Source organism: Oryctolagus cuniculus, chromosome 13 (genome assembly GCF_964237555.1).
Source record: "Oryctolagus cuniculus chromosome 13, mOryCun1.1, whole genome shotgun sequence".
Lineage (NCBI taxonomy): Eukaryota > Metazoa > Chordata > Mammalia > Lagomorpha > Leporidae > Oryctolagus > Oryctolagus cuniculus.
The window spans coordinates 28,751,411-28,774,360 of record NC_091444.1 but is presented as its reverse complement, the minus strand read 5'-3'; the positions used below and the strand labels follow the sequence as shown (position 1 = coordinate 28,774,360).

Sequence of the window (22,950 nt, the reverse complement as noted above, 5' to 3'; positions counted from 1 at the left end):
AGAATTAGAGAGAGAGAGAGAGAGAGAGATGTCTTCTATCTGCCAGTTCACTCACCAAATGGCCACCAGGAGCTTCTTCCAGGTGTACCACATGGTGCAGGGGCTCGAGCACTTGAGCCATCTTCTGATGGTTTCCCAGGCCATAGCAGAGAGTTGGATCAGAAGTGGACCAGCCGGAACTTGAACCAGCACCCCTATGGGATGCCAGCATCTCAGGCAGAGGTTTTACCAGCTATGCCACAACGCAAGCCCCTGCAGACCCTGTTGAGTGCTGTGTCCTTTCATATAGTCCTTAAGATTTGTTTCGATTTCCAATGAAAGTTTCCCCAAAGTGACGTTGCTGACTGCAAGTACAAGCTAATTACAGTGCCAAGGGGTTTGGAGTCACAAAAGCTGTGTAAAACTTTGCTGGTTCCTGCCCTCTTCTGCCATGTTGGAGAACACGTCCACGTTTATTTTCCCATGCAAAAGAAGTTCAGTGACTGATGTTTATCTCCAGGAATGTCTGAAATCCTTGGTGCTCTGAAACATGGGTATAAACGGAGAGCAAAGGGAGCCTCTTGAATTAATGGGGTTTAAATCTGTGTAGTATTTGCTGCACTTGTTATCAGATAGGAATTTGTTAGAAGTTGTACATGTTTGAGTTTTCAGTTAAGAGCCAGCAGCCCCACTTGAAAACAAAAGCACTTGACATTTGCCCTCAGATCTCTTCATGTACTGATGGCCCGCACGGCTGCAGATGGGGTAGCGCCAACCCCCCTCCTTGCCCCAACACACACCTTCTCGTCTCGCCTCCCAGGCCGGCTTGCAAGTAGGTAGAGAAGCAGAGCTTCAGTGTGGAGGCCACTGACCATGACAGGAATGACAGCATCCTAATGAATTGTTTTTACAGCAGTAAAGCTGCTCTGTTGGAGGTGGCCAGGTTCTTTTTCTCTGCAGTGTATACACTCTATAACTGGGAGTTACTGAGTATAACATAAGTTGTTCCAGGTGTCCACTTCAGCAACGGGGTGTGTCATCCGGGGCTTGTGGTGCCGGTGCGTGCCTTGGTCTGTCTTTGGTAGGAAGCACAGCCATCTCTGCTCAGAAGCTTCGTTTTCCGCCACTGCTAATTACTGCATGGTTGCATCAGTCTGGGTTATACAACTCGTTAACAGCTGACACTAGTTCATACCTGTTTGCATTCCTTCTCCCCTCTGAGTCACCTTGGCTCAGGAGTCGCCATTGCACTGTAACACTTGAGAACCCGCTGGGTCGTCTCCCTGACTCACTCCCAGTGGTCCCAGATCTGAAGCCCACTGGGCACCCTGTCACGCTTCCAAGGCAGTGGGACCTGTAGTTGCTTGTTTTGCTTTCATGTTTTGCCTCCTCATAAGCCTTACCTTCAGAAAGCCCCTGCTCCTAACTGCTGGCTTGATGAAAGCAGTTGTTCTGGTTGTGCCAAGTAGCATCAGTGTGTTTCCTTGGGCTTTCTACAGTTTTCAGTGTAATGGCCTTAATCATAGTGGCAGTGATAGTAAACACATAAATCATTCTTACTGGATGCCAGGAATTTACATACAGGGTGAACATTCTTGATCCCAAATGCCCCAGATCGGAAACTTTTTGAGTGTTATCATGATGCTATACGTGGACAGTTCCATACCGTGAACCTGTTTCATGTACAGAATTACAGAATAATATTGTGTAGGGGCGAGTGTTTGACCTGGTGGTTAAAATGCTGTGATTACCTGCTTTGGTACCTGGCTTCCTGCTTCCTGCTCAGACAGACTCTGGCAGGCAGCGATGATGACCCAAGTAATTGCATTTCCACAACCTACGTGGGAGACCTGGATTGAATTTCCAGTTCCTGTCTGACCTCCACCCTGTCGTGGTGGTTGCAGGCATTTTGGGGGGTGAGGCAGTGAATGGGAGCTCTGTCTGTCTCTCTGCCTCTCAAGTAAATAAAATTGCATAAAATTACCTTCAGGCTATGTTTATAGGGTGTTTATGAAATGAGTTTTGTGTTTAGACCCAGATCCCATCCCCCAAGATATCTCATTGTGTAAATAGGCAGCTATTCCAAACTCTGGAAAAAAAAAAAATCCAGAATCTAAACTGCTTCTGATTTCAGGTAGTTTTGGAAGGAAGACACTCAGCCTGTATTATTAACTCGTGTAATTGTCAGAACGGCCCTGTATGCTGGGTACTGCTTTCAGCTGTTCGCTGTCAGAGCGAAGAAAGCCAGGCAGCTTCTGAGCCGTGGGTAGGCAGCGAGCAGTTGGTTTACGCAGGGATGTGATTCTGTACCTGGACGAGGTGCACTGGTGGGGCTGCTGAGACCATGAGCCCAGGCCACCTGCCCAGGGAGGCTCCGTGCTGGATGCTCAGACCCTGCTGGGGGGGTGATGGGGTGGGGTGGCAAAGTCACTCAAAGGCCGTGCCCTGTTTGATGGGAAGTGACGTGGAGGAGGATTCCCATCCGAGAGGCACTGCGCCGTGCGAGCAGTGGAGGGAGTTGCTCAGGCATGGGCAGGAAGGAAATGGGGGAGAGGGAGCTGTGGAAAACTTTGCTGTGGGATGCCACAGGCGACCGCTGCTCCTATGCAGCCCCACTGTCCACCAGGTCTGTCCCTTCCAAGGCACATCTCTGGAGGAGGGTGGAGCGGGTGAAAGGTGGGTTTGCCTTCGGTGAGTTTCTCTCTGAGTCACACGTCCAGGCTGGAAGACCTCTCCAGATGCTTGTCGTTGCCTTTTAAAAAGTGGCCTTTGAGAGGAGGCTCTCGGAGACCTGCTTGGACTCTGCTTCTCTACAGCACACAGCTGAGCCATAGACTGGAGTTTTCTAGGTAAGAGGCGCTGGGGGTGCTCCCACCGTGATGGGCTCGGCTGCCATGCCCTCTGGATGGAGCATCCTGGGGCTGGAACTGAGTTCCAGGCTCCGAGTCCCTCTCCACCTTATCTGAGCAGAGTCCACCGTGGGTGAGCAGGGACTGCAGGTGCTGTATCACAGCCTTTATGGAATGCTGTTGCTTATTACTGTTACGTCTTTAGTTCAGTGCTGCTAACCCCCTTCTGTGTCATTCCAGCAGGACTGACTGGGCAAGAACATGGGGTCAGATGGAGCTCTGGGCTCTGAGCTTGACTGTCATTTGTCATTGTGCTATCTTGGGCGAGTTCTTCAGCCTCAGTGCCCTAGTCTGTAAAATGGGATGATCAGAACAGCTCTTTCCTGGGGCTGTAGGAGGTAATACTCTGCAGAGTGCACGGCGATGCTCGTTAGGGCCTTCTCAGTCCCCTGGCACTTGGCAGTCCCTCAGCCTGGTCAGTGCTGACATTCCATGACACACGTGGCAGTGGTGCCGACACTGGGAAAAGAGCTGCAGATTCCACAGGCTTTCAGAGAAGGCCGGGGTGTCTTAGGACAAAGCATTCCTGCTCTGAATAGACAGAGAATGCTCATTTCAGGAGACCAGGGTCAGGTGTCTTCTGATAGACTTGACTGTACAAGTTGAGTGGGGAAGAGCCCTCTTATCTTATACCGGATTGATTGATCTTTGCATTTTAAAGAACTTTTTATTTTACCTACAAAAAAGACTTTATGATATATTTTAAAAATGAAGCAAAAAAACTATTGCTGCCAGTTCGATCGAGTCAAATGCAAGTTTTATTTTGAAGGACAAGAGGGTAAGTTTGTACAGAAAATTCAGCTTCCTTTTTTTCTGTGACATACCTCAATAAAGTGGGCCCTGTTGCCCATTTGAACCAGCTTACTCTGCAAAGTATTATTTTTACTTCAGCAAAGAAAAAATAGCCATGACACTTTTTACTGTAGAAAATTCAGACATAAGTATAAAGAATGCACGACCGCTGAACATACTTATCTCTCACCTTCAATACTGTCGACTCCTGGCTGATACTGCTTCATACATGTCCCCACTCCTGTGATTTTTTTTTTAAGGCAGATCCCAGACAACATATGATTTTATCCATAAGCATTCCAGATGTGCTTTAAATGCCTTAAGAGAAAAGTTTTGGTGAGGTCAAAAATGAGAACGTGCTATGTTTTGAGATGCCGCTTGCAGGAGGGTCCGGCTCTTCTGGAAATCTCAAGACAGTAATCCTCAGAGGAGAGGGTGGAGAGGTGACCTTGTCAGCCACACCTCGGGGGACTTTTCCCAACTGCTTGCCCTTGCCAAGAATGGCCTCCTGCAGCCCGCACCCCGCCCCAGAGGGAAAATCTCAGGCTTCGGTTTCACAGAGTGTTAGAGAAGTGCAAGGTGGAGAGCCTTGCCTAGCACAGGCGGAGTCCAGATAGCAGGCACTGTGGTGGTGTTCGGATGGGATGTGCGTAAAGACGTGTTTACTGTGTGCTTCTGTCAGCAGATCAGGCCGTAGTTTACATGCTCTTATTTAATATAGGGCATTTTGGACACAGCCTTCTGGGCTGTGGAGTGGGTATTCTCACCTGTCACCTCCCTTATTGCTGTTTTTATCCCACATCAGTGTGTTTTTCTGTAACAGCCTCTAGTCTCTTTGAAATATGCTTAGGGCTGAGAAGCAAAGTCAAGGAATGTATTGGAACTATATACAAAATTAGAGTAAATGGAATGAGGTATTAGGTCTTTTTTTTGTTTGTTTTTTTGAGCAAAGTGTGGGATATTGGGTGAAAGGATTTGGTGATATTTGCTTGCTCAAAGGATGTGTTGGCTGTGTGGTTTTGTTTTTGTTTTCTGCACAGATGAGGTTGCAGTATAGCTTTCTTTCATGCAGGTGAGACATTGCTGTTATCAAGTAAAATACAGCGGAAGTCTCTAATTTCAAATATACTTACAGAAATATGTGTTTCGAGACAATTTGTGATCTCACCAGGGGATTTTTGAAAGTGCATTAGGAGGAGGAACACAGAGGCATTTTGTAATGTGCTTTTTGAAGTTTTTGTTAGCTCCTTTGCTTTGGAAGTAAGGGTCTTATGTTTTCAGTTTTGTAGAAAAGCTTTTCTTGGCTGAAAATAATTTGTGTGGCTATGATTTGGATACTGTGTAGCTTTAAAATTGATAGAAGAAAGAGATATTCCACGTTTCAGCAAGCAAAACTGCATTCTTTCCTGTTCTTTAAGGAGAAATCTGAGAAGACATTTTCAGTACTCCTTTCTCCCCCACCCTCCCCTCCAACCCTTCCTTTCACCTCTCCTAGGAAAATGATGTGATGCTTATCCAAGCTGAGCTGCACCCTCTGCGGGTTAACATCCAGGGTGCACTCGTTGCGTCAGTCTTTGCTTTCTCACACCCAGACCAGGGTTACATACTTCTGTGAGGTGTGCTTGGGAGTTGTAATAATATGGAATGCTGGAAAAATTCCAGAGACTGTTGGTAAATATAGTATACAGCAGAATAGCAGTTGGTGTCTCTTGGTGACTTCAGAACTTAACATTAAGGGGAAGAGAGTCAAGTACCTGTAACAGAACATGAGGCAATAAAAAAAAGTGTGATGATCATGTTAAGGATTTTTTATTTTAACTTCTGCTTTTCTTTCACCTAAAGACTGTGCAGGTAATTCAGTGAAGAGAATTAAAACGTATTTGTGAAAGAGTCCCCGACTTGTTACCCAGTATTTTAAAGATTTCTTCAGTTACCCAACTGGTCTTTTGAATCCTATAAGAAAAGTGTCTTTGCTTTGTGTTTTCCATTTTAAAGATTTTTGTAGATATTTTTTTCATGATTAACGAGTGTGAAATACTGAAAATCCACAGCTCCTAGTTCAGGAAGGATAGGTAAGGTATGAGAGCTTGTAGGACACTCATTAACGGCTGGCGAGTGGGTTGTAAACGTCACAGCTTTTCTGTAGGTTCTCTCCCACTTTAGCCGCTTCTGTAAAAGGCCTTTAAAGTGTGGTGTTGACAGAGCAAATAACCCAACCAATTGCTTTCAGCAGTCACGGGCAAGCCGAAATACTTTTCTTTTTTAAAATCACATTAGTTGTTCCATTGTAATTTGTGTGTGTGTGCGCACGTGCATGTGCACAGAGAACTTGCAAGGAGTGTGCCTTATCTCTGGTCTGGGACCACCTCCAGGATAAGACACATCAAAGGCTGGTGAAGACATCCTTTTGGAGATTTGGGTTCTGTTTCTCCCCAAAATGTACCTGTGAGCTGAAAACCTCCCCTCTCATCCCTGCTCTGCATAGTTTCACCCTCTGAAGGCCCCAGGCTCACACTCCGCGAAGGCTGCAGGTCCCACGAGTGATGTGGAGCACCGTGGAGGGCGCCTGAGGCCCCTGCCCTGCCTGCTCAGGGTTTCCTCTCTTTCGTTGTGAAACCAGACTTTGACTCAGCTGCCCCCACATAGGAGCTTGCATTTCTGGTTGGAGGGAACCACACAGCTGAATCTGACACAGGTCTTTGTCTTTGGGGTTCTGATTGGGGCTAAGACTCCTGCAGGAGTTTCTGAAGTGTGAGAGGCACTGTGACGTGCCGGCCACTGTAGAGACATAGACATAGGGGTTGTAAAGACTGTATTTGAGGACAATTTTCCCATGGATCAAAGGGGCAGTTGGTGATACTAGATGTTACGCTCGGGTCCTTGGGGCTGCTGGAGTCTCCTTCAGCACTCTGGCTGGGACACTTAGTCTGATAACTGGCTCCTTTCTGCTACTGGGGCCAGACTTTTGGGGAAGAATGCATGGTTCAGCCTTCTGCTGGGTCCATTTGTCCATGGGGTTGCCCTAGCTTTATGGTCAACTTGATTTGTCTTTCTGTTTAAGAATACTTTTCTCCATACCAGGTGGTGGGGTTCTCAGTTCTTTGCACACCTGCTTCCCTATCCTTTGAGCACACTGAGGGCAGTGGGAGGGGAATGTGCCTCTGCCTGGAGAGGCTTTCTCATTTCCTTCTCACATATAGGCTGGTGGAGGGGGATAAGTAGCTTGCTATTCAAGCCAGGCCTCTGGTGAGTGCCAACTCATGGCTGAGGGTGTGTGCCTCTTCCTGTCCAGTGCAGTAAACCTCTGTCCTGCCACAGACCCCATCAGCAGGTTCTTGCTGTGGTCCAGCCAGCATCTTTCCTCCATCCAGGCTTCAGCATCCATATCCGAGGGCTTTACTGTGGCAGAGGCCCAGAAGCCAGCCAATTCAGAGGGTCTGCAGCAGTGTCCCCCTTGCCTGTATTCCCATCAACTGTAGTCACTAAGGGCTTAAACTCTGAACTCCTTTCTCCAGTGCCACTGTCTTTCTAAGACTCACCTAGGAAAAAGGATGAGTGGATTGTTTTTTTTTTTTTTCATTTTTTTAACTTTTATTTAATGAATATAAATTTCCAAAGTACGGCTTATGGATTACAATGGCTTCCCCCCCCATAACGTCCCTCCCACCCGCAACCCTCCCCTTTTCCACTCCCTCTCCCCTTCCATTCACATGAGGATTCATTTTTGATTCTCTTTATATACAGAGGATCAGTTTAGCATACATTAAGTAAAGATTTCAACAGTTTGCTCCCACACAGAAACATAAAGTGAAAAATAGATGATTTTTTAAATGATGATGAAATCAGATCAGACCTATTGTCATGTTTAATCCCAGTGAGAGTCAAGTTGGGAATTGATAATTTCTTCTTCTTCTTCTTCTTTTTTTTTTAACAGAAGATCAGTTTAGTATACATTAAGATTTCAACAGTTTGCACCCCCATAGAAACACAAAGTGAAATATACTGTTTGAGTACTCGTTATAGCATTAAGTCTCAATGTACAGCACATTAAGGACAGAGATCCTACATGAGGAGTAAGTGCACAGTGACTCCTGTTGTTGACTTTACAAATTGACACTCCTGTTTATGGCATCAGTAATCTCCCTATGCACCAGTCATGAGTTTCCAAGGCTATGGAAGCCCCTTGAGTTCTCCGACTCTTATCTTGTTTAGACAAGGTCGTAGTCAAAGTGGAGGTTCTCTCCTCCCTTCAGAGAAAGGTACCTCCTTCTTTGAAGACCTGTTCTTTCCACTGGGATCTCACTCACAGAGATCTTTCATTTAGGGTGGTGTTTTTTTTTTTTTTTTTGCCAGAGTGTCTTGGCTTTCCATGCCTGAAATACTCTCATGGGCTTTTCAGCCAGATCCGAATGCCTTTAGGGCTGATTCTGAGGCCAGAGTGCTGTTTAGGACATCCGCCATTCTATGAGTCTGCTGAGTATCTCGCTTCCCTTATTGGATCACTCTCCCCTTTATTTATTCTATCGGTTAGTATTAGCAGGTACTAGACTTGTTTATGTGCTCCCTTTGACTCTTAGTCCTTTCATTATGATCAATTGTGAACTGAAATTGATCACTTGGACTAGTGAGATGGCATTGGTACATGCCACCTTGATGGGATTAAATTGGAGTCCCCTGGTATGTTTCTAACTCTACCATTTGGGGCAAGTCAGCTTGAGCATGTCCCAAATTGTACATCTCTTCCCTCTCTTATTCGAGTGGATTGTTTTGAAATTAAAATAAGCTACTATTTTTCTTTAAAAAAATCAGAAGTCAGTGTTGTTAATTTTGCCACCTTTTTTTTTTTTTCAATTTGTTTTAACATCCCTGAATTGGTCTCAGCAACAATTACAACTTGATGTTACTGTGTTTGAAGCATAGATAGATAAAACTATATATTTTAAGTGACTTCTAATTTATTCATTATTTATAAACTATATTTTAGTGGGGTTTTACGCTCACAGCAGAACTAAGAGGAAGGTGTAGAAACTTCCTTTAAGCCTCTTGTGCCCACACATGCACACTCTTCTCTGTTATCAGCATTCCCCACCAGAATGCTGCATTTGTTACAACTGATGAACCTACGCTGGCACATCACTATCCCTCAAATCCAGTTTCAGTAGAGCTCTTGGATTTTTCCTTTTCTGAATTTATATGTCCTTGAGAGGCAGAGAGAGAAGGGAGAGAGTGTTCCCATCCACTCGTTCATTCCCCAAATGCTTGTACTGTCCAGGGCTGGTCTGGGCAAGGCCAAAACTGAAAGACGGGACCTCAGTCCAGATCTCCCCCATGGGTTGCAGGAACTCAGGTACTTGAGCCGTCACCTGCTGCCTCCCAGGTTGTGCATTAACAGGAAGCTGGAATCAGAAGTGAAGCTGGGGGCTGACAGCCCCAGCCTGTAGCGCCAGCATCCCACATGGGCGCCTGTTTCTGGCTGCTCCTCTTCCAGTCCAGCCCTCTGCTAAGGCCTGGGAAAGCAGTAGAAGATGCTGCACCCACACGGGAGACCTGGAAGAAGCTCCCGGCTTCAGATTGGGCCAGTTCAGCTGTTGCAGCCATTTGGGGAGTGAACCAGTGGATGGAAGACCTCTCTCTGTCTCTACCTCTGTAACTATTTCAAATAATTAAAGTAAATCTTAAAAAAAGAGTGACGCTGGCACGTGAACACAGGAACTCCAGTGTGGGATGTGGGCATCTTAACCATTAGGCCCAAGCCTGTCCTGGACTTTTTTTATAGGAGCTTTCTATTTAAAAAGAAAGAAAAGAGTGAGTGAGTGAAGACTCTCTAATTTTCTCTGTTCAGAAAGCATTTTTCATCAGGAAACTCTAAAGTGCCATTAACAAGAGTGCTTTCTGGGAGTAGTTGTAGCTTTTGTATGTTCATGTGATAAGCAGATATGATGAGACTCCAGAGAGACTCCTGGGCCGAGTCAGAAAGGTGACAGGAGCCAGACTGTTGAATAGAAGGCAGATTTCACGTCAGGTCTACCATGTGGTCGGATGTTTTCATCCTTGCCTTGTCAAGGACAGGCAGAGGATTTGCGTTTAAAATATACCAGGGAGCTGAGCCGTGTTTGAAGTAGAACTTTGTGCCTGGGTGGATCTTTAAAAGATGAAATTGTGACACATAAATATGGATTCTTGGCTGGCGCCGTGGCTCACCTGGCTAATCCTCTGCCTGCGGCGCCGGCACTCTGGGTTCTACTTCGGGTTGGGGCACCGGATCCTCTTCCAGTCCAGCTCTCTGCTGTGGCCCGGGAAGGCAGTGGAGGATGGCCCAAGTGCTTGGGCCCTGCACCCCATGGGAGACCAGAAGAAGCACCTGGCTCCTGGCTTGTGATCGGCGCAGCGCTCTGGCCACTTGGGGAATGAACCAATGGAAAAAGGAAGACCTTTCTCTCTGTCTCTCTCACTGTCTAACTCTGCTTGTCCAAAAAAAAAAAAAAAAAAAAAAAAATCGTAAAACTGAGAGAAACTAAAAACTCTTCTGTAACCCTATCATTACAGGTTAGCATCAAACAGATTCTTTGGGATACTTTAGGTGTTGCACTTCCTAAAGGAAAGGGAGGTCTGAAAGGGGTACCTGGAAGTTCTTTCCAGAAGCACAGCTCTGTGGCCATGCAAGTTCTGGTGTAACTGTCATGTGGTTTTTATTCAGGTAAATCATGTGCATGTTAGATGCGGAAGAAACACCTTTCCGGCTCCAGAGGAGCTCAGAGTCCAAGTGTGCTAATGTTTTAAATGTAGATTGGTGCATTCAAATATGCGCTGATGACTGTGGGAGTTCAGACAAAGCAGATTCCCTTTGATGGAAAAGGTTCAAGACAGCCTGTTTGTTAACACCTCCAGTGAGATTGCCTTAAATCATTTATGTATTTTTATTTATTTTATTTATATGGGCATGATGGGTCGGGGAGGGATTGTCTCTGTGCTAGTTCTTAACTGCCCAAATTGAAGAGGGGGAGTGAGGGAGGAGAGCAAGTGAGAGAGCTTTTTTGTCAGTTGGTTGAATGAAGAAGGCCTGTAACAGACACAGCTGTGCCAGGCTGCAGCCAGGAACCAGAAACTCCATCTGGGTATCTCATGTTGGAGGCAGGGCCTAAGTATGAGTCGTCATCTGCTGTCTCCCAGACACATCGGCGGGTAGCTGGATTGCAGGTGGAGGCAAGATTCTATCCCATGTACTGTGATATGGGATGCAGGCATCCCAAGTGATGGTTTAACCTGCCATGCCACAATGCCTGCCCATCTTTTTAACTTTTCATTCTGAAAACTTCCTAAGTTTACAGGGAAGCTAAAAGAATAATGCAATGAATATCCGTATACCCACTACCTAGATTGAACAACCTGTTAAAATTTTGTCACATTTGCTTTGATTCTGAATTTGAGTATGTGCTTATTAGTATAAATGTGTTTGTTTTTTAACCATTTGAATGTAGGTTACAGGCATGATATCGTTTACCTCTCATACAGAGACACTGGCATCTCCTAATGACATTTTCCTATATAACTACAATTCCACATGAAAAACTGGAGAAAACAATAATACATTAACATCACCTATTTTCTATTCTCTATTTTAAATTGCTATAATCATCTTGTATTGTTTTATAGCATTTTTAAGCCTAGATTTAATCAAGGTTCCCACATTGCATTTTGTTTTCATAACTTCTAAATCTCTTTTGTTCAGGCAACCCATTCTGCCTTCTTACCGTTGTTCAGTTTTTGTTTCCTGATGTGGACTTTGAGATGGACCAAACCAGTTTTCTTAAGACTTTTTTGGCTGAAGTGCTAATCTTGCTAATTTCTTATGAACTGAATATTTACAAGGCCTTTAAAACTAAAAAATAGGGGTCCTGCATTGTGACAAAGCAGGTTAAACCTCCACCTGTGATGCCAGCATCCCATATGGGTGCTGGTTCAAGACCCAACTGCTTCACTTTGATCAGGCTCCCTGCCAATGTGCTTGGGAAAGCAGAGGAAGATGGCTCAAGTGCTTGGGCCCCTGCACCCATGTGGGAAACATGGAAGAAGCTCCTGGCCATAGACTGGCCCAGCCTCAACTGTTATGGCCATTTGGGGAGTGAACCAGTGGATGGAAGATCTCTCTCTCTCTTGCTCTGTCTCTTCTCCTTTCTCTCCAGTTCTGCCTTTCATAGAAAAAATCTCAAAATAACCCTCAAAGGTAGGCATTTTCTAGGAGGTATATGCACAGATTGTCCATTAGCCATGAATGTCAAGGTGTTGTTCCAGGTGTGCTGTGTCGGTTGACCCTCTATATCTGATGGTACTGCACCCACAAAATCAACCAATTTTGGATTGAAGGAAGATATTCAAAACGGGGGCAGGCGATTTCGTCAACACACTTGTGTCTTGTATTAGAGCACCTGAGTTCACCAGCTGGCTCATGCTCCTACCTCCAGCTTCCTGCTGATGCGGACCCAGAGACGCAGCCGTGACGGCTGAAGTAGTTGGGTTCCTGCCACACACAGAAGGCCTGATTGCATTTCTGGTTCTTGGCTTTGGCCGCAGTTGTTGCAGGCATTTAGGAAGTGAAGTAGCAGTTGGGAGCTGTTTTTCTCTTTGTGTCTCTTTGCCTGTCACGTAAGTCAATAATTTTAAAAGCATACTTGAAATTAAAAATTGCACATGTACTGAATATGTACACATTTTTTCTTGTAAATAGTGAGATGATACAGCAACCATTTACATGGTGTTTACATTGTATTAGATATTATAAGTAATCTAGAGATGATTTGAAATACGCCGGAGGGTGTGTGCAAGTTATATGCAGATTCTGCACCATTGTGTGGATGGAGCTGGAGCATCTGCACATCTGTGTGGGGTCCTAGAACCAGTGTCCCATGGATGCTGAGGGGCAGCTGCACTGTAAAATAAGGTTATTTGCAAGAATAATTTTAGGTTGTTGTAAAATACAAAAACAGTCCCTCCCCTCCCCTCCCCTCCCCTCCCCTCGCCTCGCCTCGCCTCGCCTCCCCTCCCCTCCCCTCCCCTCCCCTCCCCTCCCCTCCCCTCCCCTCCCCTCCCCTCCTCTCCCCTCTCCTCTCCCCTCTCCTCTCCTTCCTTGCTCCTTCCCTCCAGTCTGCTGGGTTTTCTCCAGTAAACCTTTTCACTTAAAAAAAAAATGCAAAAACAATTTAAAAAGCTATCAAGTTTAACATTTTGAATTACCCAGTAGCCCTGAGATCATACTCTAGCTGAAGTTTCTATGTGTTTTTTTTTTTTGGTATGGAATCTGTGTACATTGTTGTACAGTGGTTTTTTATCTTGCCAGCTATATCTTGCGAATGGTACCCCATAGAACATGCAGTTGAGGTTGTTTGTGCTGGGAAGAACGCGCGCACCCAGCCAGCCACATTCTTTCATAGGTGTTTAAGGTGAGACACGCCCGATGTAAAGTGCCTGGCCAGGGATTAGAAGCGTGGCTTGTGCCCACGGTGCAAATATTTTTCTGTTTGGGGCTCTCTGGCTCATGTTGGATGTGGATCTTGGCCTCTTCTGCCCTATGCTTCCATAAGTTGAAGGGAATTTGAGAGTGGTGAACACCAAAGAGCTGTGTGTTTGAATTTGGACTCCCCCTACCTCCTGCTGCTGCTGTTGTTTTTTTTTTTTAATGGGTTTTTGCGCATATCAAGAAATCAGGGTGCCCTACCTTGGAGGTAAACAAGCTACTCTGCCAACATTAAGTGATTTAGAAATGTTGAGATATTTCAGCAAGCCCAAGTTTCTAGCATATGTATTTTAAGCCATCATAAAACATATACCTGTCATGTTAAGGAATGTGCCCAGGGCAAGTATCAAAGGCTGCTGTGGGAGTCTGGGGCGTGTGTTTTGCTGTGTTGTAGGGTTATGCCCTGACAACCACCAGGAGGCCTGGGGTACACCAGGGAGTGCCTTATAAATATTGAAGCCCTTCTGTTTATTAATTTAAAAATTCCTACATGTCACAGTTCCTCCCCTTTGTTGTCCAAGTGTTGGGAATCTCAGGGTTAATTCTGTGGGCGGGCGGATGAGGGGTGGAAGGCCTGTGTGGATCTGCCCGAGTTAGCAATCAGATGAGCAAGGGCTGGTCCTTTGGGCTCACTGGAGAAGAGAACGCTGGATGGGAAAGCGTTCTGGACGGGGCTGGCTTCTGTGAACGATGAGTCTTGTGAGCTGCCAGCAGGAGTGTGGCTGGCTCAGGATGGGCTGGTAAAGCAACTTGTGTTGTTATTTTCTCTTGTGTTCTCCATGGCAATAATGTCATCGTGTTAATCTGGTGGGACATCAGGGTGTCAGAAACTCATGCTATTACTAAGTTAAATTATCTGTAATTTGGTGACAGGGTTTTTACATAAAGCATTTTGTAAAGGAACAAAATGATGGTAGGGTGGTTCTGCATTTATTTTACTGTCTAAATATCTGCTGAAAAAAGGACAAGAGTTGTGATTTTAAGCACATTACCAAACTCCTATATTTTAATTTTTCAAAAAAGTGGGAAGTAGCTGAGTATATTTGATGTGTATTTCCACCATTATCATTCATTCTAAATATGTAAATAATCACATATAAATATTAAAAGTAAAACAGAAAGCTAAAAATTAAAGCTAATGATGGTAAGAGCAATAAAACAGGCAGCACTGCAGAAAATGAGGGGCAGCCAGATACTGAAGCGCTTAAATCATTGAACCTCATTTTGTTTATTTTAAAATAGGTATAGGGAAATTAAACCATAGGGTTGTTCATGAGATTGAAATGACAGAATATGTGCTTTGATGCTGAGTTCCACTGCTAGTGTTTTTTTTGAGGAGACAGTACAAAGATACTTCAAAAAGTTTCTGGAAAATGGAATTCAGAATATGTTTATTGTGGGGCCGGTGCTGTGGTCCAGCGGATAAAGCCACTGCCTGTGATGCCAGCATCCTGTAAGCTTGTGGGTTCGTGTCCTAGCTGCTTCACCTCTGATCTAGCTCCCTGCTAATGTCCTGGGAAAAGCTGCTGAAGATGGCTTGAGCGTTTGGGCCCCTGCCTCTACATGAGAGAACAGGATGAAGCTCCTGGCTCCTAGCTTCAGCCTGGCCCAATGCTGGCTGTTGTGACCATCTGGGGAGTGAAGCAGCTGATGGAAGATTTCTATTTCTCTGTAACTCTGTCTTTAAAGTAAATAAATCTTTGAAAAAAAATTTTTTTGAAACCCATGTATATTCAGGGTCTCCAAAAATTGATAGAAAATCATATAATGATAAAACTGCATAAATTTCAAAATTCTTTGCACCAAAGTAATCATGCATTTTAGTTCCATTTGTATGAACTTTTTGAAGTACCCTCATTTTCTATGCTTATTAAAGTATGTGAATTGAAGTTGCATGGACCTTGGTTTGAATTTTTGCTGTGCTGTTTATACTGTGCGTCCATCCATGGATGAGTTATTGAATCTCTCTGGGCCTCCGTTTCTTCAACTGTAAGGTGGCTTTCTCTGTCATCCATTTTTTTTTAGATTTATTTTATTTATTTGAAAGAGTTATATAGAGAGGTAGAGACAGAAGTCTTCCATCCACTGGTCACTGCCCAGATGGCCGCAACGGCCGGGGCTGTGTCAATCCGAAGCCAGGAGCCAGGAGCTTCTTCCAGGTCTCCCACATGGGTGCAGGGGCCCAAGGACTTGGGCCATCTTCCATTGCTTTCCCAGGCCATAGCAGAGAGCTGGATCGGAAGAGGAGCAGCCAGGACTAGAACCGGTGCCCATATGGGATACTGGCACTTCAGGCCAGGTCTTTAACCCACTGCGCCATAGCACCAGCCCCCTCTATGTCATCCTTATGTGATGAAGTACATGGGCTTCTCAGGTTGCAGGTTCTTGAATCTGCTCGTGTATTGGCGGGCGAAAGCTTGTGTGTGTGAATGATGTGTACCATTCTGTCGCCGACCTCCCTTCCAGCCTGTGACTCTGCCGTCTCTTTTCCATCTGCAGCCGTCTTCTGGAGGGCCACACTGGGCATGGACACCTTCTTCCCAACCTGGAGGAGCACAGGCGGTAGTGTGATCACCCCACCACAAACCTGCTAAGGCCATCTCAGGGGCGCGTGGGCCGGGATAGGAGGGTGGCCTCCGAGGGCCACAGAGCCATGCCTTTCGGCCTGAAGCTCCGCCGGACTCGGCGCTACAATGTCCTGAGCAAGAACTGCTTTGTCACCCGGATCCGCCTGCTGGACAGCAACGTTATCGAGTGCACGCTGTCGGTGGAAAGCACGGGGCAGGAGTGCCTGGAGGCCGTGGCCCAGAGGCTGGAGTTGCGGGAGGTAAGAGAGAGGGAGAGGGGTCCATGAAGGGAAACGCCCCAGGTTCTGGCACCTGCCTTGTTTTTCGGAGGAAGTGATGTGTCCTCTTGTTCTGCAGTGGATGGAGAAGCAAGGGTATCACCTGGAGCTTGCCCAGGGTGGTGGGAAGGAGGTTTTGGGGGAATTGAAAATGAGCCCCTCTCTGCACCAGCATAAGTTTTCTTTTCTTGAAAGCAGTGGGGTGGGTAGCTGGTATTGGTTTTCCGGGGATTTGTCAAGGAGACAATGCCTGCAAGCGGCATGACTGCAGCTGCTTTTGGTTTGTTTGTTTCTCTGTTTTCTTTGGTAAGAAAAAAGCCGAGGAAAAGCATGTGAAGTGGGTGTGCCCTGGGAGGTGTTTTTTGTGGGAAATTGTAAAGCAAGGATTCTGGTCGTGGTGATACCCCCGGCCCTCTCTTCCCGGGCCTGCATGACACTGCCGTGGGCGTCCACGGACCCCAGGGGGCACTTGGCCAGGAGCGTGGGCACTCCTGAGAAGAGACACTGTGCTATGTGTCATCTGTGACAAGCAAGCCCTGCTTTCTTCAATCTAACAGACATTCCAGACACTAGACTCTCATGAGAAATCCACGTGTCAGCTTTGTGCTGAGAGAGCCACCTGACGAGTTGGCCGGCGCGTGGGTAGGGCGTAATGATTGAAGGATGTCAGTCCCCCAGAATCTCAAGTGCTCCTGGACAGGAGGAAATCCTGTGTAGCTGTCCTCAGCTGTGGCTGCTCCCGGGGTCAAGCGAGTACTGCCCAGTCTCAGGGGACAACAGAGGGCTGGCAGTTGCTGTGGGAAGTGGTTGTGTGTGGTCTCTCTGCACCTGCACAAAGGGCTGGCTGGCTGGCTTCCGCGGGGACGGCTTCCCCTGAATGCCTGCGTCTCCTGCTGCTCCTGGTGTTTGCGTGCTGGTCGCAAGTACTTTCCTGAGTGGCTGACGACCCTGGGCAGCAGCATGCACAGCTTGGTAGCAGACTTGGGACTTTATTGATTGGTTGCTGGCTGTGTTTTGTACTTTTCTAGCACTTGAGGGTGCACATGTATCTATTTATTTTAAAATTTTTCTAAGTTTAAACTTTTTTTTTTTTTTTTTTTTTTGACAGAGTGGACAGTGAGAGAGAGAGACAGAGAGAAAGGTCTTCCTTTTGCTGTTGGTTCACCCTCCAATGGCCTCCACGGCCGGTGCGCTGCGGTCTGCGCATCGCGCTGATCCGAAGCCAGGAGCCAGGTGCTTCTCCTGGTCTTCCATGCGGGTGCAGGCCTGGAAGAGGGGCAACCAGGACAGAATCCGGCGCCCCGACCGGGACTAGAACCGGGTGTGCCGGCGCTGCAAGGCAGAAGATTAGCTTAGTGAGCCACGGTGCCGGCCTAAGTTTGAACTTTAAACGCATTATTTATGTTATTTATTTGAAATGGACAGAGAGACAGAGAGATTATCTTCTATCTGCTGAATTTGTGTCCCAAATGCCTTTAACAGGCCAGGCCAAAGCTAGGAACCTGGAATTCAATTTAGTTCTCCCACGTGTGTGGCAGGGAACCAAGTACTTGAGCTACTACTGCCTGTCAGAGTGCACATTAGCAGGAAGCTGGCATCGGAAACAGAGCCGAGACTTGAGCCCATGGGAAGTGAGCATCCTCAAGCCCCATGTGGGAAGTGGGCATCCTCAATTAGTGTCTTCACTGCCGGGCAAGCACCTTCCTGTTGAAACACGTCCATGCGTAGGAGGGGCATGAGCATAAAAGAGAAACCTGAATACTGCCGCTTGTTGGGCAGCACTTACCTAATCCTTGTAAAATGGCTATGGAACGTTTAAAAAGGTATGCCGTGGGTTAGCTTCGGAGTGCTTCCACTACTCGCGTCAGTGTTCTCCACGTGTATTGCAGGCAGCATTGCATGTGGTATGTAGTTGCTCAGTGCAGGCTTTTGAGTCTCGGACTCGAGTTCAGATTGTGGTTTGGTCCCTTACCTGCTGGATGACCTCGGAAAAGGTCCTAAAAGCTCTCTGGGCATTAGTTTTCCCATCTGTGAAGTGGGGATAATGACTCTTACCATACAGGGCTATAAGAAACATTGAAAAAGATACTCTATGGAAAATGTGTACTGCTATGTGTAATAATTTATAACTGTTCAAATTGAAGAGTCTTAAGCAGTTTTTTTGGTGGTTGTTAGAGAAAATGTTGAACAACTATTTTGGGCCTGTTTTAGTTCTTGGTGAAATGAAGATAAACGAGGTGCGGTTGTGTCTACAGCACACACACAGAATGGCCGGGGATCTAGCATTTGAATAAATGGTGAAGACTGGATGGGATCTCTGCTGACAGAGTGCAGGGACAGCTGAGACGGGGAGTGGCTCACTTTGGAGTTGTGCAGAGTGCAGTCCAGCCCACTGGACACTGCAGCCCAGGAGAGCGACTTCCACAAAAGGTGAACAAGATCTCACTGTTAACAAGAAAGAGGCTCGAACTGTACCTGGCAGTGCAGTGCGTAGGAAAAAAGGCAAAGTCATCTTTAGCATAGGGGGCTGGGTTTTCAAAGATCCAAGGGTACAGAAAAACAGCCTCCATTCCTGGGGACAGAGCAGGCCTACCTGGATCCCCAGGTAAAGCCAGAGTGTTTGGTGGAAGGTAGGTGGTGTCTGAGGATGGGTAAGGTAATGATTCTAGGAGACCATTGTTTCTCTCTGTGAGAGGGCAAAAGTCAATCCCAGATTATCCCACAAACACGTTGCCACGGAGGTCAGGGCAGGGCAGTCCCGGTTCTGCTGTCAAGTGTGCTTTGTGTGATTGATGTGCTGATGCTCAGGTCAGGAGCCAGGTGCTTCCTCCTGGTCTCCCATGCGGGTGCAGAGCCCAAGCACTTGGGCCATCCTCCACTGCACTCCCGGGCCACAGCAGAGAGCTGGCCTGGAAGAGGAGCAACTGGGACAGAATCCGGCACCCCTACCGGGACTAGAACCCGGGGTGCCGGCGCTGCAGGCGGAGGATTAGCCAAGTGAGCCGCGGCACCAGCCCTGACTTTATTTTGACACAGCCTAGTGGGTTCATCCACGTTAGAGAAAACCACTTTTGGGGTTTTCTGGTTAAGCTGCTACCTGCAATGCCTGTCTCCTACATGGGTGCTACTTCGTGTCCCAGCTGCTCCACTTCTGATCCAGCTCCCTGCTAATGGCCTGGAAGAGCAGTAGAAGATGGCCCAAGTGCCTGCACCCACTTGGGAGACCTGGAAGAAGTTCCTGGCTCCTGGCTCCTGGCTTCAGCTGGGCCCCACTCCATTGCAGCCATCTGGGGAGTGAACTAGCAGATGGGAGATATTCCCCCCCACACACACCTTTGCAACTCTTTCAAATAAATAAATAAACCTTAAAAAAGAAAAAGAAAATCACTTTATTTTAGAATTTTATGCTGATACCCTTGAAGATGTGACCTTTTTTGAATCCCTCCTGTAGATACTTTTGAATTAAAAGCTGCAATGAAGTGATCTTGTATTTTGCTGTTCATTTGCTCATACCCACCTCGACAGCAGAAGTAGAATGTTATGAATGCAGGGTCGGTTCTTCACACCTTAACTTTGTATTTGGATCATTTTCCAAACACAATTGATGGTGTTTTCTAAGGGAAGGTAAGAATCAATTTAAAATACAGCAAAATGTTTGGCCGGGGCCGTGGCTCACTTGGTTAATCCTCCGCCTGCGGCACCAGCATCCCATATGGGCACCGGTTCTAGTCCCGGTTGCTCCTCTTCCAATCCAGCTCTCTGCTGTGGCCCGAGAAGGCAGTGGAGGATGGTCCAAGTGCTTGGGCCCCTGCACCCGCATGGGAGACCAGGAGGAAGCACCTGGCTCCTGGCTTCAGATCGGTGCAGTGCCAGCCGTGGCGGGCATTTAGGGGGTGAACCAGTGGAAGGAAGACCTTTCTCTCTGTCTCTCTCACTGTCTAACAAATTAAAAAAAATTTTTTTTAAATATAGCAAAATATCTAGCCCTTATGTAGTCTTGGAAACTTGAAGATGGTGAATATTTGACTTCATTAGAAGTAATTAAAAGGCATTAGAAGTACCTTAGGCATATCCTAGATTCTACAACAGCTTTATATTAGGAAAGGGTATACAATATACTTAGCAATAATTTTTAAAAGATTTATTGAAAAGATTCATTTATTTGAAAGGCAGAGTGTTAGAGGGAGTTGGAGAGACAGAGAGAGAGAGATCTTCCATCCGTTGGTTCAATTTCTAAATGGCCAAGATGATTGAGGCTGCGCCAGACTAGGAGCCAGGAAACTAGGAGCCAGGAACTCCATGTGCATCTCCCATGTGGGTTGCAGATACCCAAGTACTTGGGCCAACTTCTGCTTTCCCAGGTGCATTAACAGGGAGCTGAATTGGAAGTGGAGCAGCTGGGGCTCCAACTGGCACTCTGATATAGGATCCAGTGTTGCAGGCAGCAGCTTACCCTACTATGCTACCATGCTGGTCCTAAAAGTAATTTAGATTTAACTTTATTAGATAATTTAAAAGTAGATTTATTTTAAAGATTTTATTTTTTTAGAGCAGATTTCGATTCACAGCAAACTTGAGAGGAAATTACAGCAGTTTCCCATATACTATGGTCTTCTCCCAAATGTACCCGCCTTCCCTGCTGTCAGCATCCCCCAACTAAGTAGCCTAGCACAATTAGTATCACCCAAAGTCCTATTTTACATTAGGGCTCACATTTGTGATTGTACATTCCATGGGTTTGAATGAGCGTGTCATGGTGTGTAGCTGAACGGTTGGTTGAGTTTTCCAGGATCCATTCTGTTTGGAGTGCACTGGTGTGCTGCCATTTCACTTGCGTTCGGAAGAGACCAGGCCTGGTTGTGTAGTTACCAAGCAGTCAGGCTCTGGGGGCTGTATAGGAAAGGGTTCCTGATTCCATAAACCCTAGAGTTGGAGAAGAGGGCATATAAGGAAGAAAGCAAAGGGAACTGCTGGGGCCATGGTGCAGAAACAGGAAAGGATACGACTTGTTCAGGAAAAAATGTATGTGGAGGGCTCACAACCAGGGTCAGTGGTATCGGCTGGGAGTCTGCAGACTGGCTAGACTCTGGTTTTGATGTGACCTGGTAGGGAGTTTTAAGTAGATCTGTGGAGCAGCGTTTCTGAAATATGTCACAAAGAAGAATGAAAACAATTGCCCCCTTTAATGTCACATTCACTGCACTGAGCAGTTTCCAGGTGGAGTGTCCCTTATCTGAAAATCCACAGGTGTCTCAGGTTTTGAAATATTTGCATATACATCATGAGATATCTTGGGGATGGGACCCAAGTCTAAATGTGAAGTTCATTTAGGTTTCCTATATACCTTATACACATAGCCTGAAGGAACTTTATACAGTATTTTAAATAATTTTGTTCCTAAAATAACAATTCATGGTGTGAAATTTCCTGCTTCTTGCTGGTAGGTTGATATTCAAAAAGTTTCTGATTCTGGAGGATTTCAGATTTCTGGGTTAGAGATACCCAATCTTCAGCAGTTGACTTAATTCTCGTAACAAGCCTTTGAGATGGCTGCTCTCACTGCCCTCCTCTTACAGATGGGGAGACCAGTCTCTGGGCTGCCAAGTGATCACATAGGTACAGTGTATCTGGATCAGGGAGTTTAATCCTTTCCCCCTGACCCACATAAAACTTGAGGTGGAACGTCGAGGTATAAAATGGAACTGTTCTGCTTTTAGCTTAGATCAGACCACTTTGCAGTTCCTGTCTCAATTAAGCTAAAACCACGACTCATTTGCATATTTTAAAAGTAAGTACAGGGGCTGGTGCTGTGGCACAGTGGGTTAATGCCCTGGCCTGAAGTGCTGGCATCCCATATGGGCACCGGTTCTAGTTTCGGCTGCTCCACTTCCAATCCAGCTCTCTGCTATGGCCTGGGAAAGCAGTAGAGGATGGCCCAAATCCTTGGGCCCCTGCACTCGGGTGGGAGACCAAGAAGAAGCTCCTGGCTCCTGGCTTTGGATCGGCGCAGCTCTGGCCGTTGCAGCCAATTGGGGAGTGAGTCATCGGATGGAAGACCTCTCTCTCTCTACTTCTCCTCTCTCTGTGTAACTCTGACTTTCAAATAAATAAATAAACCTTTAAAAAAATAGATTAAAAAGTAAGCACATGGAGAAGCAGCAGAGTTTAGTGGCTAGAAATGTGACTTTGGACCAGCTTGTCAGTTTGATTTCTGGCTCTGCCACTTACTAGCTCTGCGCAACTACCCTGTATGGTAGCTCTCTCATCTGTAAAATGGAGAAGGGGAAGTAGCAACTTGCATGTGGTGTTGGGAGCCTTGAGAGTTAACTTTGAGACGTTACAGTCTCATCGTGCCTGGCCTGGGAAAGCTCTCGGCAAGGCTATCCAGAGATGGCTGTGAGACTTCCAGAGACTGAGCTCTCACACTTTTATAAGTTTGCTTGTTCCATTTCTAGATGGCTTTAATTATTAGAGCTTTTGAATTCCTTGAACAATTGTGTTGTCTAATATGGTGGCCACATGTGGCTGTTGAACACTTGAATTGTGATTGATTTGAACTGAGATAGGCAATAAAATCACATCATACTAGTGCCTTATTTTTTATATAGAGTGTAGATAATTGATCATTTTATATTGATATTCAGAATGGCATTTGTTATGATATTTTATCTATTTGAAAGACGGAGACAGCCAGAGAACTTCTGTCTACTCATTCACAGCCCAAATGCCCACAACAGCTGGGACTAGGCTGGGCTGAAGCTGGTAGCTGGGTACTCAGCCCTTTCTTCCCACATGGGTGGCAGGGACCCAGCTACCTGAGCCATCACCTGCTGCCTCCTAGCAAGCTAGAATCAGGAGCAGAACTGGAAATTGAACTAACGTAGTCTGATTTGAGATATGGTTGTCCCAAAGGA

General features: G+C 46.3%; 1 protein-coding gene across 3 annotated transcripts in view; it reads left to right on the top strand.

The window, feature by feature from the left end:
• PTPN14 (protein tyrosine phosphatase non-receptor type 14) overlaps positions 1-22,950 on the top strand; it is a 195,748-nt gene that overhangs the window by 61,926 nt on the left and 110,872 nt on the right. The window contains exons 1-2 of one of the 3 annotated variants that reach the window (XM_070055315.1): positions 2,559-2,828; positions 15,691-16,018. In XM_070055315.1, the coding sequence (XP_069911416.1) occupies positions 15,845-16,018 (174 nt within the window). In that variant the 5' untranslated portion in view covers positions 2,559-2,828; positions 15,691-15,844. Of the gene's footprint in view, positions 1-2,558; positions 2,829-13,758; positions 13,932-15,690; positions 16,019-22,950 lie in introns of those variants that run through there. The other 2 variants (XM_051820557.2, XM_002717512.5) reach the window with 2 other exon arrangements.